At 42.9% G+C, this 13260-nt stretch overlaps 1 protein-coding gene across 2 annotated transcripts in view; it reads right to left on the reverse strand.

The window, feature by feature from the left end:
* PDE8B (phosphodiesterase 8B) overlaps nucleotides 1-13260 on the reverse strand; it is a 53255-nt gene that overhangs the window by 24477 nt on the left and 15518 nt on the right. For both annotated transcript variants that reach the window (XM_048504040.1, XM_048504039.1), the window contains exons 3-5: nucleotides 9632-9822; nucleotides 9258-9317; nucleotides 7110-7167 (exon numbers count right to left, since the gene is read on the reverse strand). In XM_048504040.1, the coding sequence (XP_048359997.1) occupies nucleotides 7110-7167; nucleotides 9258-9317; nucleotides 9632-9822 (309 nt within the window). The remainder of the gene's footprint in view (nucleotides 1-7109; nucleotides 7168-9257; nucleotides 9318-9631; nucleotides 9823-13260) is intronic.

Here is a 13260-nt window from a genome sequence, read left to right on the forward strand (position 1 = left end):
TCCCCGACTACCTGAGTTCCTTTTAACAGGTGATGCCAACTAATGAAGCTGGGGCTATAACCCCTTAGCTGTAGCACTTCCTGGCCCAGTACAATGTTCTTATGAGCACTTTGCAAGCAAATAATGTATGCCACAACCTAGTACACAAAAATAAAGCTTGTTTGTGGAATGTTCAAAATTTTTTAATAAGAATTCTGCTAATCACACAGTTTGACTGACATGCGCTTCTGGGAAATCACACATTGGATTTGCATAAGTGAGAGACTCTGATCTAAACATGGCAGAAGAAGCAGAACGGACTTAAATCATAGACTGCCACAATAATTATTAAACACAATTGGGGTGTGTGTGTCTCCAGTGTAAAGAGCAAAACAGACACGTGGAATGAGATGCTGCTGAATTCTTTCTCTGACTCCTGATTACCTTCTTGCTGTCAGTCCTCAGAAGTTATTTTCCCCGCAGCTGAGTTCTGATACCAAAAATGAGCCTGAAGGGATAAAATCACTGCAGGAAACAATATGAGGGGTGATACGTAATCAAAGATTCAGCACCCCCACCTATGTGCCCATTTTGTTCTTGAAATTAGAATCTCTTCTCCCTGCTTTATTGGAGAAGGCAATTGAAAAGGACAGATCGGCCATCATCCCATTCAGTCTTCATTGGAATCGACGTGTGATGGCAAGGAGCAGCAAGCACCTTTAGCTACAGTTCTGTCCCACTCAATACATGTGTCTTATGGTACAACCTGCCTGGGGGCTCTGTACTTTGTGTTTGTGCAAGAGTTGATGACCTTTGGTTTAATAAATGCCAGTGATCATCTGAAAGGTGGGCTCTAGGCCAAGGAAACACATTCGACAGTAAAACTGTCAGTCATTAAGGTGCCACAAGGCTTGTCTTTTGAAATAACCATTCGGAAATTAAGTGCATCCTTATGATATTTGGAAGAAATAAATGCTAACTTATAATCCTTTGGTATCTTTCTTTTTAGTAACTCCCAGCTACAATTGGTGAGAAGATTATGAAAGGTATGTGTATGAATGGTTAGAAGAGTCAATTAGAGACCTGTAACAGCAGAAGGGAACAAGTTTAATTCTGCATTTTGCTGTTATGCACCCTTCTCCAGAGGCGTAGCAAGGGGGGAAAGTGCCCGGTGCACCAGTGCGTCCTCCGCCCCCATCCAGAAAAGCGCCCTTCATGTCCCGTCATGCCCCTGCCCGCCCCCAGAAGACCCTCGCCACACCCCCACAGGGGCATGCGCCCCGTGCGTCGCGCACTCCCTCGTCTCCTTGGAGCTACACCTCTGTCCTTCTCTCTCCTGTTGTTGGTTTGGCCCTGTCCAAAGCACTCTTGCATATACTTTCTGCAAATGCAGTATTCAATAAAACTGATATTTTTGTAACTCAAGAGGCCTTGCATACTGAATGAAAACCCCAACACATAGAAGTGATAAAAGTGTGATAAAAGCTTCAGTCACTCATAAATTTATGAACTATTACTCTCCACCCCAAAACAGGCCTATGGCTACTGAAGGTTTGAAAGGTCACTGAAAAGGTCACGGGGAACCTTCACGCACAAATATTATAAAAAATATAATCTATACAGTCCAGAGTCAAGGAACAGATATGGTTCCACCCAGTACCCACTGAGGATTACCAATTTGTGTCACTCATACTGCAAGATGCAGTTATATATTTATTGAGATATAATGTTAATGGAGGATCAAAAAAATCCTTTTTTAAGATCCGTACACAGACTTTGATGTTGCTTCCCTATAAAAGAACAAACAGTTCCAGGGTCAGCAAACAAACCTTTGAAGAAACTCCAAAGGGTTGTGCTGAAAGAAATGCAGCATGTCAAACAGCCTCCTCCATTCTTCTTGCAAAAAATAGATATCGTTTATCATCATGCTAGCTTCATAATGTTTTTTAAAATCCCTTTGACAAATATTTTTTAAAAATATATTGTTTATTGGTGTGCTGCAATACTCCTCAAAAGGCACACCAATCAAGCCGTGTTTATCTAGTATTGACCACGTATTGTATAATGAGAAATATTTGCCTCACTTTGCAAAAGGTGCAGGTGGCCACCAAATTGCCTCAATTGGGCTTGACTGACGTGAATTCAAAACCTACACTGGCCAAAACGCTCACATTACATAAAACCCTTCCCCCTGCTTTCTTATGTATACAAACCAAACAGATTTTAGACACCGGTAAAAATAGTTTGAGAGATCTCTTGCTTGACAGTGCTGGAATTGTAGATTTTGTTTCCTCCTCCATGAAGCGGGGGGGGGGGGGCATGTTGATTTCATTCTTCTCTTTTTCCTTCAAAGTCTCCCTTGCAATAAAAGGATAAGAAGGAAGGCTGCAGTTCTCCTTTTTGGCCAGGAGGTGGAAGCTTGGAAAAGAGCTCTTGCTGATTTCCAGATTCCAGCTGCCAGTAAAAATGGCCCCAGTTTACAGACAACGTTCTAAGAACTTTTATAGCGTATGCCATTGCTACAAATGCTCCATTCACCATACTGTGTGAAGGAGCTTAAATGAAGAGATATACCAGAATAGTACTTGTTTTTTTAATTTGTATGCATTTACTTGATTTGCACTCTATTTCTTTGGTCTGCATGAATGTTTGAAGACTCAGGGGGTGGGAGGCAACATTTCCTATGTCCAGAAAGCATTTCCAACAAGACTCAGGAAAATAAGGATATATGAGTGACTAATTTGGTCCAAATCCTTGAGTGCAGGAGCCTAATGCCCATTGGGCTAGGTGGGCAGTTGCCCAGGGCATCACCTTGTGGGGGGCATCAAAATGCAGGGTTCGTTTTTGGGTATTTTAGTGGTTTTTCGTTTTTGGCCTGCAGGGGGCACAGTTTTTAGGCTAGTGGCGACCAAAATTCTTTTGCACCAGGACATTGGTGCCTACAGAGGGTGCATTTTTAGACATATCAGCACCAAAATTTCAGCGTCTCATCAGGAGACTGTCCTTATGCTACTCCCCAAGTTTGGTGAGGTTTGGTTCAGGGAGTCCAAAGTTATGGACCCTCAAAAGGATAGCCCCATCTCCTTAGCAAAGAATGGGGGATGGGGCACCCCCTTTGAGGGTCCATAACGTTGGACCCCCTAAACCAAACTGCACCAAACTTGGTGAGTCCCATCAGGACAGTTTCCAGATGATACCCTGAAATGTTGGTACTGATACATCCAAAAATGCGCCCCCTGCAGGAACATCCCAGAAATTTGCCCAAGAATCTTTGTTCTGCATTGAGTTTTCTGTATTGCTGTCAATGGGGGTTGCAGGCTGGGGGGGGGGGGCACATTTCTGAAGGCACAGTCTCAAAACTTTCAGGATCTCATCAGAAGACTTCCCTGATGATCCCCCCAGGTTTGGTGCAGTTTGGTTTAGGGGGGCCAAAGTTATGGACCCTCAAAACTGTAGCCCCCATCTATTAGCTCCCATTGCAAACAATGGGGGATGGGGCAACCCCTTTGGGAGTCCATAACTTTGGACTCCTTGAACCAAACCTCACCAAACTTGGGGGGTAGCATAAGGACAGTCTCCTGATGAGACGCTGAGATTTTGGAGCTGATATGGCTAAAAATGCACCCCCTGTAGGCACCAATGTCCTGGTGCAAAAAATTTTTGGTCGTGGTGGAGTGGCCGCCCATGGGGGGCGGGGGGGCATCCAACTCAGGTTTTGCCCAGGGCTACAGTTTGCCTTGTTACACCCCTGCTTGAGTGCCATGTAAATTCAGAAAGTATTTGATTCCTCTAATACTCTAACCGTCAGAAAAGGCAGATAGAGCCCTGAGCTATTGCTTTCCCAGTGCAGTGACTAGCAGAGGATCTCAAATAAGGTATGCAAACATGCAAACCTTTCATGGGAGCAAACCCCCTCCTAGGCTAATTCATATGAACAGCTCCCTTATTCTACCAGTTTATGGGGTCAGGACTTTAAAATGTCATTTACAAGAGGAACCCATTCAGAAACACCAACGCCACACAAGGAGCTTATCATTGTCAAAACAGACAAAGCATGGTCCTAATTATGTTAATAAATTCTGTCATTCTCACAAAAGAAAAACTATATTAGCAAAATTAATTCATGCTGCCATTGTGTCACCTTTGCACCAGCAATGGCGAAACACTAAAGTAACCACCACACTTAAAACTGACTAGCCTTGTTCAGACAGACATACGTCCTGTACATACTGGAGGTCTAGTTTGGCCCTCACACTATTCCTGTTGCTTTGCTAAATTATGTAATCTGCCTTGAGTCTAAGTGAGAAACTTAGACTATAAATAAGGTAAGAAAGTAAATAAATAAATAACCCCCCACCAAGTACATCAACACAAACCAAGAAGCTATAAGCTATACAAGTCTGTAGAAACATTTGAATTTTACCTCCTTTTGCTTACTAATTATATGTTCTGGGGTTTTGTATTATGTTTTATGTATTATGTTTTATGTATTATGTATGTATTATGTATTATGACCCCCAGGTTGTCAGCTGTTTTGGTGAAAGTTGTTTTGTATATGATACAGGCTATTTAATAAATTTATTTTACTTTTTTTTTTAATAAATCCACATTTTGCCTTTGAAGCAGCCAGGTTGAAAACAGCAACTTTATGGGTCTTACAGAAAGAATCCCTGCATACAACCCAAAAAGGGATGGAGTGTCTCTGGAAAGGCACTCTCCTTCTTCCTCTTCCACTCCTCTGTATTGGCAACACACATTAGCTTGAACATATTGTGTTAATACAACAGCGACAACTGTGAGCTGGCACAGGAACAGCCAGGGAAGAAGTTTCTGTTCACATGGAACAGTGGTTCTCAACCTTCCTAATGCCGCGAGCCTTTAATACAGTTCCTCATGTTGTGGTGACCCCCAACCCTAATTATCCATTTTACAGATGGAGAACACTGATTCAGAGAGTCTTAGGCAACCCCTGTGAAAGGGCCGTTCGACCCCCGAAGGGGTTGCGACCCCCAGGTTGAGAACCACTGACATAGAATAAAGGGCATCTGGATACATCAAATGAATCCTTAAAATGCCATGCAGATGCCTTTGCAATTAACATGCTGGTGACAGGATGTGCCACACTTGCCATTCACAGCTGCAGCTGCATTCTGCGTCAGCAGGGCAAGTAAGTACCTACATAAGGGCTCTAGAGATTAATTTCCCTTTTCTAAAACAATCCTTAGGCTGTCATATAAAAACGATGCTACTGTAATATAATTAATGTTGTAGAGTAAGTCCTTTTGTTATAAGAATTCCTTTATACTGAGAACACAGGGAAAAACCGACAAAGCAGCTGCAATCAGCAGCAGAAGCACAAGGCTGTCCAAACATGGTCTACCAAGATGGTGAGGAATGGTAGATAGGGGGGAATAAGCAAGGGACAAATGGCAATATCAAGCATACTCTGCTAATTAGGAGTAGTAGGAGTCAGCGGTTGGCTATCAATTCTAAAAAAAGATGGAACCCCCCCCCCAAAAAAAGAGATGGAAAATGAAAGGAGAAATGGCCAGACAACACAATCCAGTTTTTCACTGAGCTGGGCCCAGGTTTCCCTGTGTGCAGCTCCAAAATAGGGGGAATAACTCTAACCTGAGGCTATTTCAGTTTGGGGGAAATGGCATGGAGTTGGGAGGAGGCACTCCTTTCCTGATGGCATGGGCCTGAGCTGAATTGGGGCCCAGGCATCTTTTAAAAATGTTGTACCCCACAGCTGCTTTGTGGCTCTCACTGCACCATGCAGTTGTATATCATGTAATGAGTGCCAGTGTAGTGAAGTGGTAAAGAGCAGAGGACTCTAATCTAGAGAGCCTGGCTTTTGATTCCCCACTCTTCCACATGAGCAGCTGATTCTAATCTGGTGAACCAGGTTTGTTTCCCTACTCCTACACATGAAGCCTGCTGGGTGGCTGTGGGCTAGTCACAGTTCACTCCAAACTCTCTCAGCCCCACCTACCTCAAAAGGTGTCGTTGTGGGAGAGGAGGGAAGAAATTTGTAAACTGCTTTGAAGATGAAGAAGAGTTTGGATTTATACTCCACCTTTCTCTCAAGGTGGAGAGAAAGAAAACTCAAGGTGGAGTCGAGAAAGAAAACTCAAGGAGGAGAGTAAGAAAACTCAAGGTGGCTTACAAACTCCTTTCCCTTCCTCTCCCCACAACAGGCACCTTGTGAGGTAGCTGGGGCTGAGAGAGTTCTGAACGAACTGAGACTTGCCCAAGGTCAGTAGGAATGTAGGAGAGCGGAAACGCATCTGGTTCACCAGATAAGCCTCAGCCACTCAGGTGGAGGAGTGGGGAATCAAACCCAGTTCTCCAGATTAGAATCCACCTGCTCTTAATCACTACAACATGCTGGCTCTCTCTGTGGGACTCCTTACAGTTGAGAAAAGCAGGGTATAAATCCGAACTCTTCTTCTTGTTCTAGTTGGCCCTTGAGCAACTGTAAGGAGGTCTACTTAGATCTATTCACTAGGGCTTACTCTCAGGAAACTGTTCTTAGGACTGCATTGCCAGTCTGTTTGTGCTAAATGCTAAATAGGAGTAACAGTATCTCTTTGTTAAAAAAGATACATCATTCTAAAACCACAGTGTTCTGTGTGAGCAGGTCTTTCTTATGGACCACAGGCTGAGCAGGCGTAAACTTCCTAGACTCAGTCCAGTGACCCTGAAGGAAAAATGCCAGTCAGCACCACAGCCATCTTCTTCCCTAAACTGGCTAAGAGCCACCCTCTACCATCAAGCATTGAAGACTTGGCAGTTGAAAGTGTATTATGATAACATTCAGGAACCCAAACTCAAAAGAGAACACATATTTCTTAGCGTCCGTCACAGGGAATCATGTTTAGGCTTGTAGAAATTATTTGCCAGTTTATTTCTACACTCTGAAACACTGATTTGCTTCAGTATAATGGATTTTCTTCTGTCTGTTTACTGCTCAAATATGTGTAGTTGAAATGTGGAGGAGTTCCCAGCTAACACTTGGCATGGATTCATGGTTGATAACACAAACAATTGATAGATGAAAGCAAACAGCCGCTGAAGATTAATGAATTAGTTATCACTTAAAGAAAGTCAGAATAAATTCTACATACCTTATTAAAACCCGCATGAAGAAGTGGGACTACAGAGATTTCATCTTGGTCAGCTGATCTACAGGAAAGCAGAACATATCACCTAAGAGACTTGAAATGCTGTGACATTTAAGTGCGATAAACATACTGAGTCGTACATATTAAAGCACAATATTTTTTTCCCAGTGGTCCTTTTTCCAGCTAATGCCAGTTTGGAGGATGTAGAGTTTCCTGTTACAAGTGTTGCCATAATAGGTTTGCCAAGATTAAAAATGTTAGATTTTGTTTAGAATTATGGATCAGCCCAGTAGTGTGTGTGAGTGCAGTTTATAGAAACTTCCCAAGAGATAAATATATAAGGTAAAACTTACATTTATTCAGGCATCTCCAGTTCACATCTTTGTTCCAGGAAAAAGGTAGATAGAAAGAAACCCTAGTCTAAGGAATACTTTCCCTATGAACAAGTGGGCACTCTACCGCGCCATCACATGTGTGCAAGTGAGAAAGTGCTACAGGGGGAAAGCCCCACTGTGGCAGACTGTCATTGACCATGCACTCAGGTCAGAGGTTAGGACAGAAGTGAAACCAGCATGGGGAAGATAGGAAGTTAGTGGGTGGTCTCCTGGCCCAGACAAGGAGGGCAAACAAGAGAGGCAACAACACAGAGTGAGATACACAGCACCCCCCAGTGTCCAGGCATGCAGAAGTCGCTTATTTCAACAAAAATTCACAGAAGTTGCTTATTCCAAAAAAGATTTTCAGGCTATGAGCTTTCAAGAGTCAAAGTTCCCGCCATCACATACCTGGAAACACTGTTGATCTTTAAGGTGCTACCGGACTCGACTCCTGCTATTCTACTCAGGGCTGGATCTAGGGGCAAAGGGGGCAGCGGATATAGAGGGGATGGTGGCAGGAGGTGAGGGAGGCTCAATTGTCCCAAAGAGACGGTTTGTTCTGCTGTGTCCATACCTCCTGTTTCCCTGATTAGGCTGCTGCTAGGAAGTGAAGAAAACTCAATGGCTTATTCTGCAGGGCACACACCCCATTTGCCTGGTAAGGCTGCTGCTAGGACATAATGGGGGGAAGACAGAGGGAGACCCGGGGTCTCAGAAGGGAGTCACAGCCTCTAGTAAGGCAAAAGCTGCAGCTATTGCCTGAGTGAGACTGTGGCAAGTGAAGAGGAGGTGGAGCTAAATGTTCTCAGCAGATGTTCACAGACTTCCTCACGTCATACAAACTGGGAACTGTGGCTTCCTTTATCTCACGGTAGGTCTCCCTCTTTTCCTACTGTTTTCAGCACTTCCTAGCATTATTGTCTTTTCCAGTGACTAAAGTAAAATAGCTTCAGTTTAATCATTTTATCTTCTAGCAGCATAATTACCAGATAAAGCTTTTGGGGGGCTGTTCTTTATCCAGCTGCAAAGGAGCATGAAGTGTATTTGGTGTTTCCCATGTCAGAATTATGTGTGGAGTATTTTTAAAAAACATCAGGAAAAGGCTAGGCTGAAAAACGTTCTCCTTGGGTTGGGTTTTTGTGTGTGCAGGGGGGTTGAGGGATTATTCAAACATTATAGATAGATAAAATAATGTAAAAATGTAATTATTCATTAGCAGATCAACATCATTCACTCTATAATTTAAAAGAGTTGTTGATTATGTGTGTTAATTATATACATATATATCAAGAAAAATATGTATATAATATATTGGATGTGTCATTTTGTCCTTTTGCCCTCCTTCAACAACAACAAAAATGTTGATCTGGCTCTGCTTCTACTGCAGAAGTGTCTCCTGGGGTATCTAATGAATTGAGCTTTGACTCCAAAAAGTGTATTCCCTGGAAATCTTGTTCTTTATGGTGCTACTAGACTCAAATCTTGCTTTCCAGGAGAGTGTTATTAATATTGTACTGTAAACTCACCTGTAGGTTTTTATTTATTCCTTGCAACAAAAATATCATAGTATGATTCTCCAAGAAGGAAATGTAGCTACAGTTAAGGGAAAATTATAATTTGGACCATAAATAAATTCCGAGTTGTAATACAATTTTACTCCCATTTATTTCACAGATGGTATGAAAGGTGGTTTTGTGGACACTGTCCAGCCTTTGCAAAGATCACTTTAAATTAATATAGACACTGAATAAAGGAAGGTTTTAAAACTACTTACGTATGTGGAATAACAGATAATATTATGGTATGTTCAGCAGGCTTTGTTGCACGGATTGCCCTAAAATGAGGAAACTATTATAATTAAGGAAACAATTTTTAGCAACATACACTATTAGGTCAAACACCATATGTAGAGCATGTAACTGGGATCATGTATGCATAGGTAAGAAACACATACTAGCCTAGTCTTCTTATTGATATTGAGCTTTCTATATACAAGACCTATTTTATTATAAAGAAACATTTGAGAATGTGGACCCCACCTGCATTCTGGAGTGGTAAACCGATTTACTATCATAGTGGGAGCTAGTGCATGGATACATAACAATATTCCCGTATTTCAAAGTTCACATGAAGCATAATAATAATTACCTACAGACAGCTTCTGCTTCAAAGTATCTGGAGTTTCTATGATCTATTACAATTATTTCATGATGTTTATCAAGAAAACATTCAAGTGCTGACTCTGGTGTCCGAGCAATGTTACACCTATATCCAGCTCTATCACAAGCCCACCAGAACCCATCACTCTGTTTGTCTTCTTTTGCAAAGATCAGCAACACCTGTAAAATACAGAAGAGAGCCTAACATTACTCATCCATCCTGGAATTCAAGGAGGCATAAACAGGGTTCCCAGGAGATCTCCCATGCAGACATTGAGCAGACTCAGGTAAGGTTAGCTTCAGCAAGATTACTATATTATATATCTTTCAGTCATACCCTTGGGGCCATTTTACTGTCCTTACTGGTATGGGACCTCTCATTACCAACTAATTGTGGAACCTGTGACATAACTGTGAGAAGCTAATGGATGAAGCAGTCTGAGAAACCATCCAGCCTGTAAACATGTGTCTGTAATTATGGGTACAACATTTTCCTGGCAGGGGTAAGAATAACAACACAAGGGCAGTCTGGAAGTGATGAGCTACCCATCTTCAAACCTGAATACCATCAGCCAGCTCCCTGGTATTACTTTTCAAGCATCTTTTCAGAAGGCAAGGTGCAAGGTGCAAACAAAAATACAGGAAAGGTGCAAACAAAATTTTTTTTGTAGTGTCCCTCTTAATGTTTCTGCTGGGCATAGAAAAGGCTGTAGTTTGGTGCTTGGGAACAAAAGAATAAGATGTCCTAGGATTCCCCAAGCAATGTTTTTTTTATTTTTATTTTATGTTATTATATTTATATCCTGCCCTCCCCAGCCATTTTATGTTATTATATTTATATCCTGCCCTCCCCACATTTAAAAACAGTATAGGTAAAATACAATCCCAAGACAATTATATTTAAAGCCCCAAGGTGGTAGTCCATCTTAACCCATAGAAAACCACATCAGCCCAGATCTGACAGAGCCCTATTAAAATCCTACCTGCTCATGGGCAAAGTTTGTGGGCGGGAAGGGGGGCACACAACGCAGCATACATAGAGGGTGATGTTAATTTAATTTAGTTTAGTAAATTTAGGAAGACAGATAAGTAAATCAGATAGAATAAAGTGGGGATGTATGAATGGCATTTGCCAGAGGCCCTGTGAGACATCTCCACCTTACAGGCCCTGCAGAACTGCTTAAGGGTCCTGGTGTCAGGCGACAGAGAGTTCCACCAGGTTGGAGCCAGGCAGAAAAAGCCCTGGCTCTGGTTGAGGCCAAATGCACATCTCTGAGGTCAGGGATCACCAGCAGGTTTTTATCCAAGGATCTGAGCATCCTCCAGGGGCAGTTTGGGGTGGCAACACAGGTACAAAGGTCCCAGGCCACTCAGGGCCTTAAAAACTTTTATTTGCAAAACCACGAACCTGATTCAGTATTCCACTGGTAATCAATGCAGTTGTAGGAGCACAGGTATTATATGCTCTCTCATCAATACTCCAGTGAGGAATCTGGCTATTTGGACCAGGATTAGTTTCCAAGTCAGTCTCGAGGGCAGGCCCATGTAGACTGAGTTACAGTAGTCTATACTGGAGATGACCGTCGCATGGATCACTGTGGCTAGGTCCAACTGGGATAAGTAAGGGGCCAGTTGCCTAGTCTGATAGAGATGGTAAAGGAGATCCTTGCCATTAGTGACCTAGGCATCCATACATATGAAGAACTTCAAGGTCACAACTAGGCTCTTTGCAGACATGGCTAGATGTAGTGCTGCTCTGCCAAATTTTGACAGCAGGAACCCTCCACTGGACTGCCCCAACCCAGCCAAAGGACCTTTATCGTCAATGGATTTAGCCTTGATCTCCCCTTTTCCAACCAACCAGCCACAGCCTCCAGACTCTGTGCCATAACATCTGGGGAACCAGTTGGGTGGCCAACCATCAACAGAACCAGCAGTGTGTAATCTGCATATTGATGACAATCCAGCCCAGAGCTCTGGACAAGCTGTGCCAGGTGCCATATGTAGATGTTAAACAACACTAGGAAGAGGATAGCCCCTTGAGGCACTCCTCAAACAAGTGAATGCATCCAGGATGTCCCCCACCCCCACCCCATGGATCACCTGCTGTGCCTGGTCCTGGAGAAATGAGGCATTCATTTCAAAACTGAATTGTACCATCAGCAGGGCAGTGGGTCAAAATATCATAATCAACCATGTCAAATGCTGCGGTGAGAACTAATAGCTCCAGCAGCGCTGACCAGCCTTGGTCCCACTGTTCATCTGTGAAAGCGACGGACATGGTCTCCGTCCCATGGTCAAGACGAAAGCCAGACTGGAAAGCGTCCAAAACCGACGCGTCCTCCAGAAATGTCCGCAGCTGTTCTGCAACCACTCTCTCAACCACCTTAGAAATGCAAGATTTGAAACTGGGCAGTAGTTGGCCAGATCCATAGGATCTAAAGATGGCTTCTTTAAGAGTGGGTGGACCACTGCCTCTTTTAACCTCCCTGAGAAGACTCCCTATGCTAGGGAGCAATTGATATTTTCCAACAGGGAGTCCTGTAGTGCCTCATGGTTGGCCTTCACCAGTTATGAAGGACATGGGTCTCATGACTACAAGCACTCTGTCAACATTGGCTATGGAGAGCAGTTCAAAGCAGTTCAACACAGGACCAGAAGGTGGCCAAAGGGCCTCTAGTTCACTTATTGTATCAATTGTTGGGGAGAGATTGCAGCTGAGTGACAAGACTTTATCTGTAAAAAAGCTTGCAAAACCCTCAGAGCTAAGTGCCAAATCATTACTTTTGGATCCCATCAGCAGGGATGTTAATAAACGAATCTCATTCAATAATTCTGCTGAGCGAGAGCTTGCAGATGCAATGAAGGCTGTGTACAATCCTTCACTGCCATCTCATTTTGAAGCAGAGCCTAGTTGACTTATTTCCTGTGCTAATGAAACGTCTTGTGAGTAGAAGGAAATAGTATCCTCATCTCTAGGACTCTGCAGCACCACTCTTTGAATCACCAGACTGTACACTACAACTTTCTAGCCCAAGTAAACTGAAAACATCCCATCAAGCCTTATAAAACAATCATATCTGGACTGACTTCTGAGTTTGAACTAGATTACTTAGTCCTGACTGAGTTGCTACAGGCAGCCTGGAAATTCAAGAAAACACCACCTACCATGTGGCCATCAGTCCTCCTGATAGTCATTTACTAAGCAATGATCTATTTATTGGAAGTCCCAGGGATGGCTTCTATAATGTCATACAACTTGCCAATTATGCAAGTCATGTCAATGGCCAAAACAAGCCAGCAACATAGCACAAAGCCAGCAACATAGCACAAAGGAATTTGATACCCTCTGATACCTCTTAGCCTATTTTTAGTTGTGCTGATTGCTCCTGAAATAACATTCCAAGTCAGGCCCCTGCCCCCATCGTTCCACTCAGTGCAATAAAGTCTATACCAAAAGGTCCATTTTACATTTTTGTGGGCATTCAGTTTCCAGGCGGTATCTTGTTCAAGAATCTTAAAAGGTCATCTTGGCTCAAATACCTTCACATCTTTTTTCCCTTTTGATCTGCCTTTCTAAAGACAGTGTTGTTCTCTCGCATGCTAGGTTTAAAAGAG

This window comes from Sphaerodactylus townsendi, linkage group LG07 (assembly GCF_021028975.2).
Source record: "Sphaerodactylus townsendi isolate TG3544 linkage group LG07, MPM_Stown_v2.3, whole genome shotgun sequence".
In the NCBI taxonomy this organism is placed as follows: domain Eukaryota; kingdom Metazoa; phylum Chordata; class Lepidosauria; order Squamata; family Sphaerodactylidae; genus Sphaerodactylus; species Sphaerodactylus townsendi.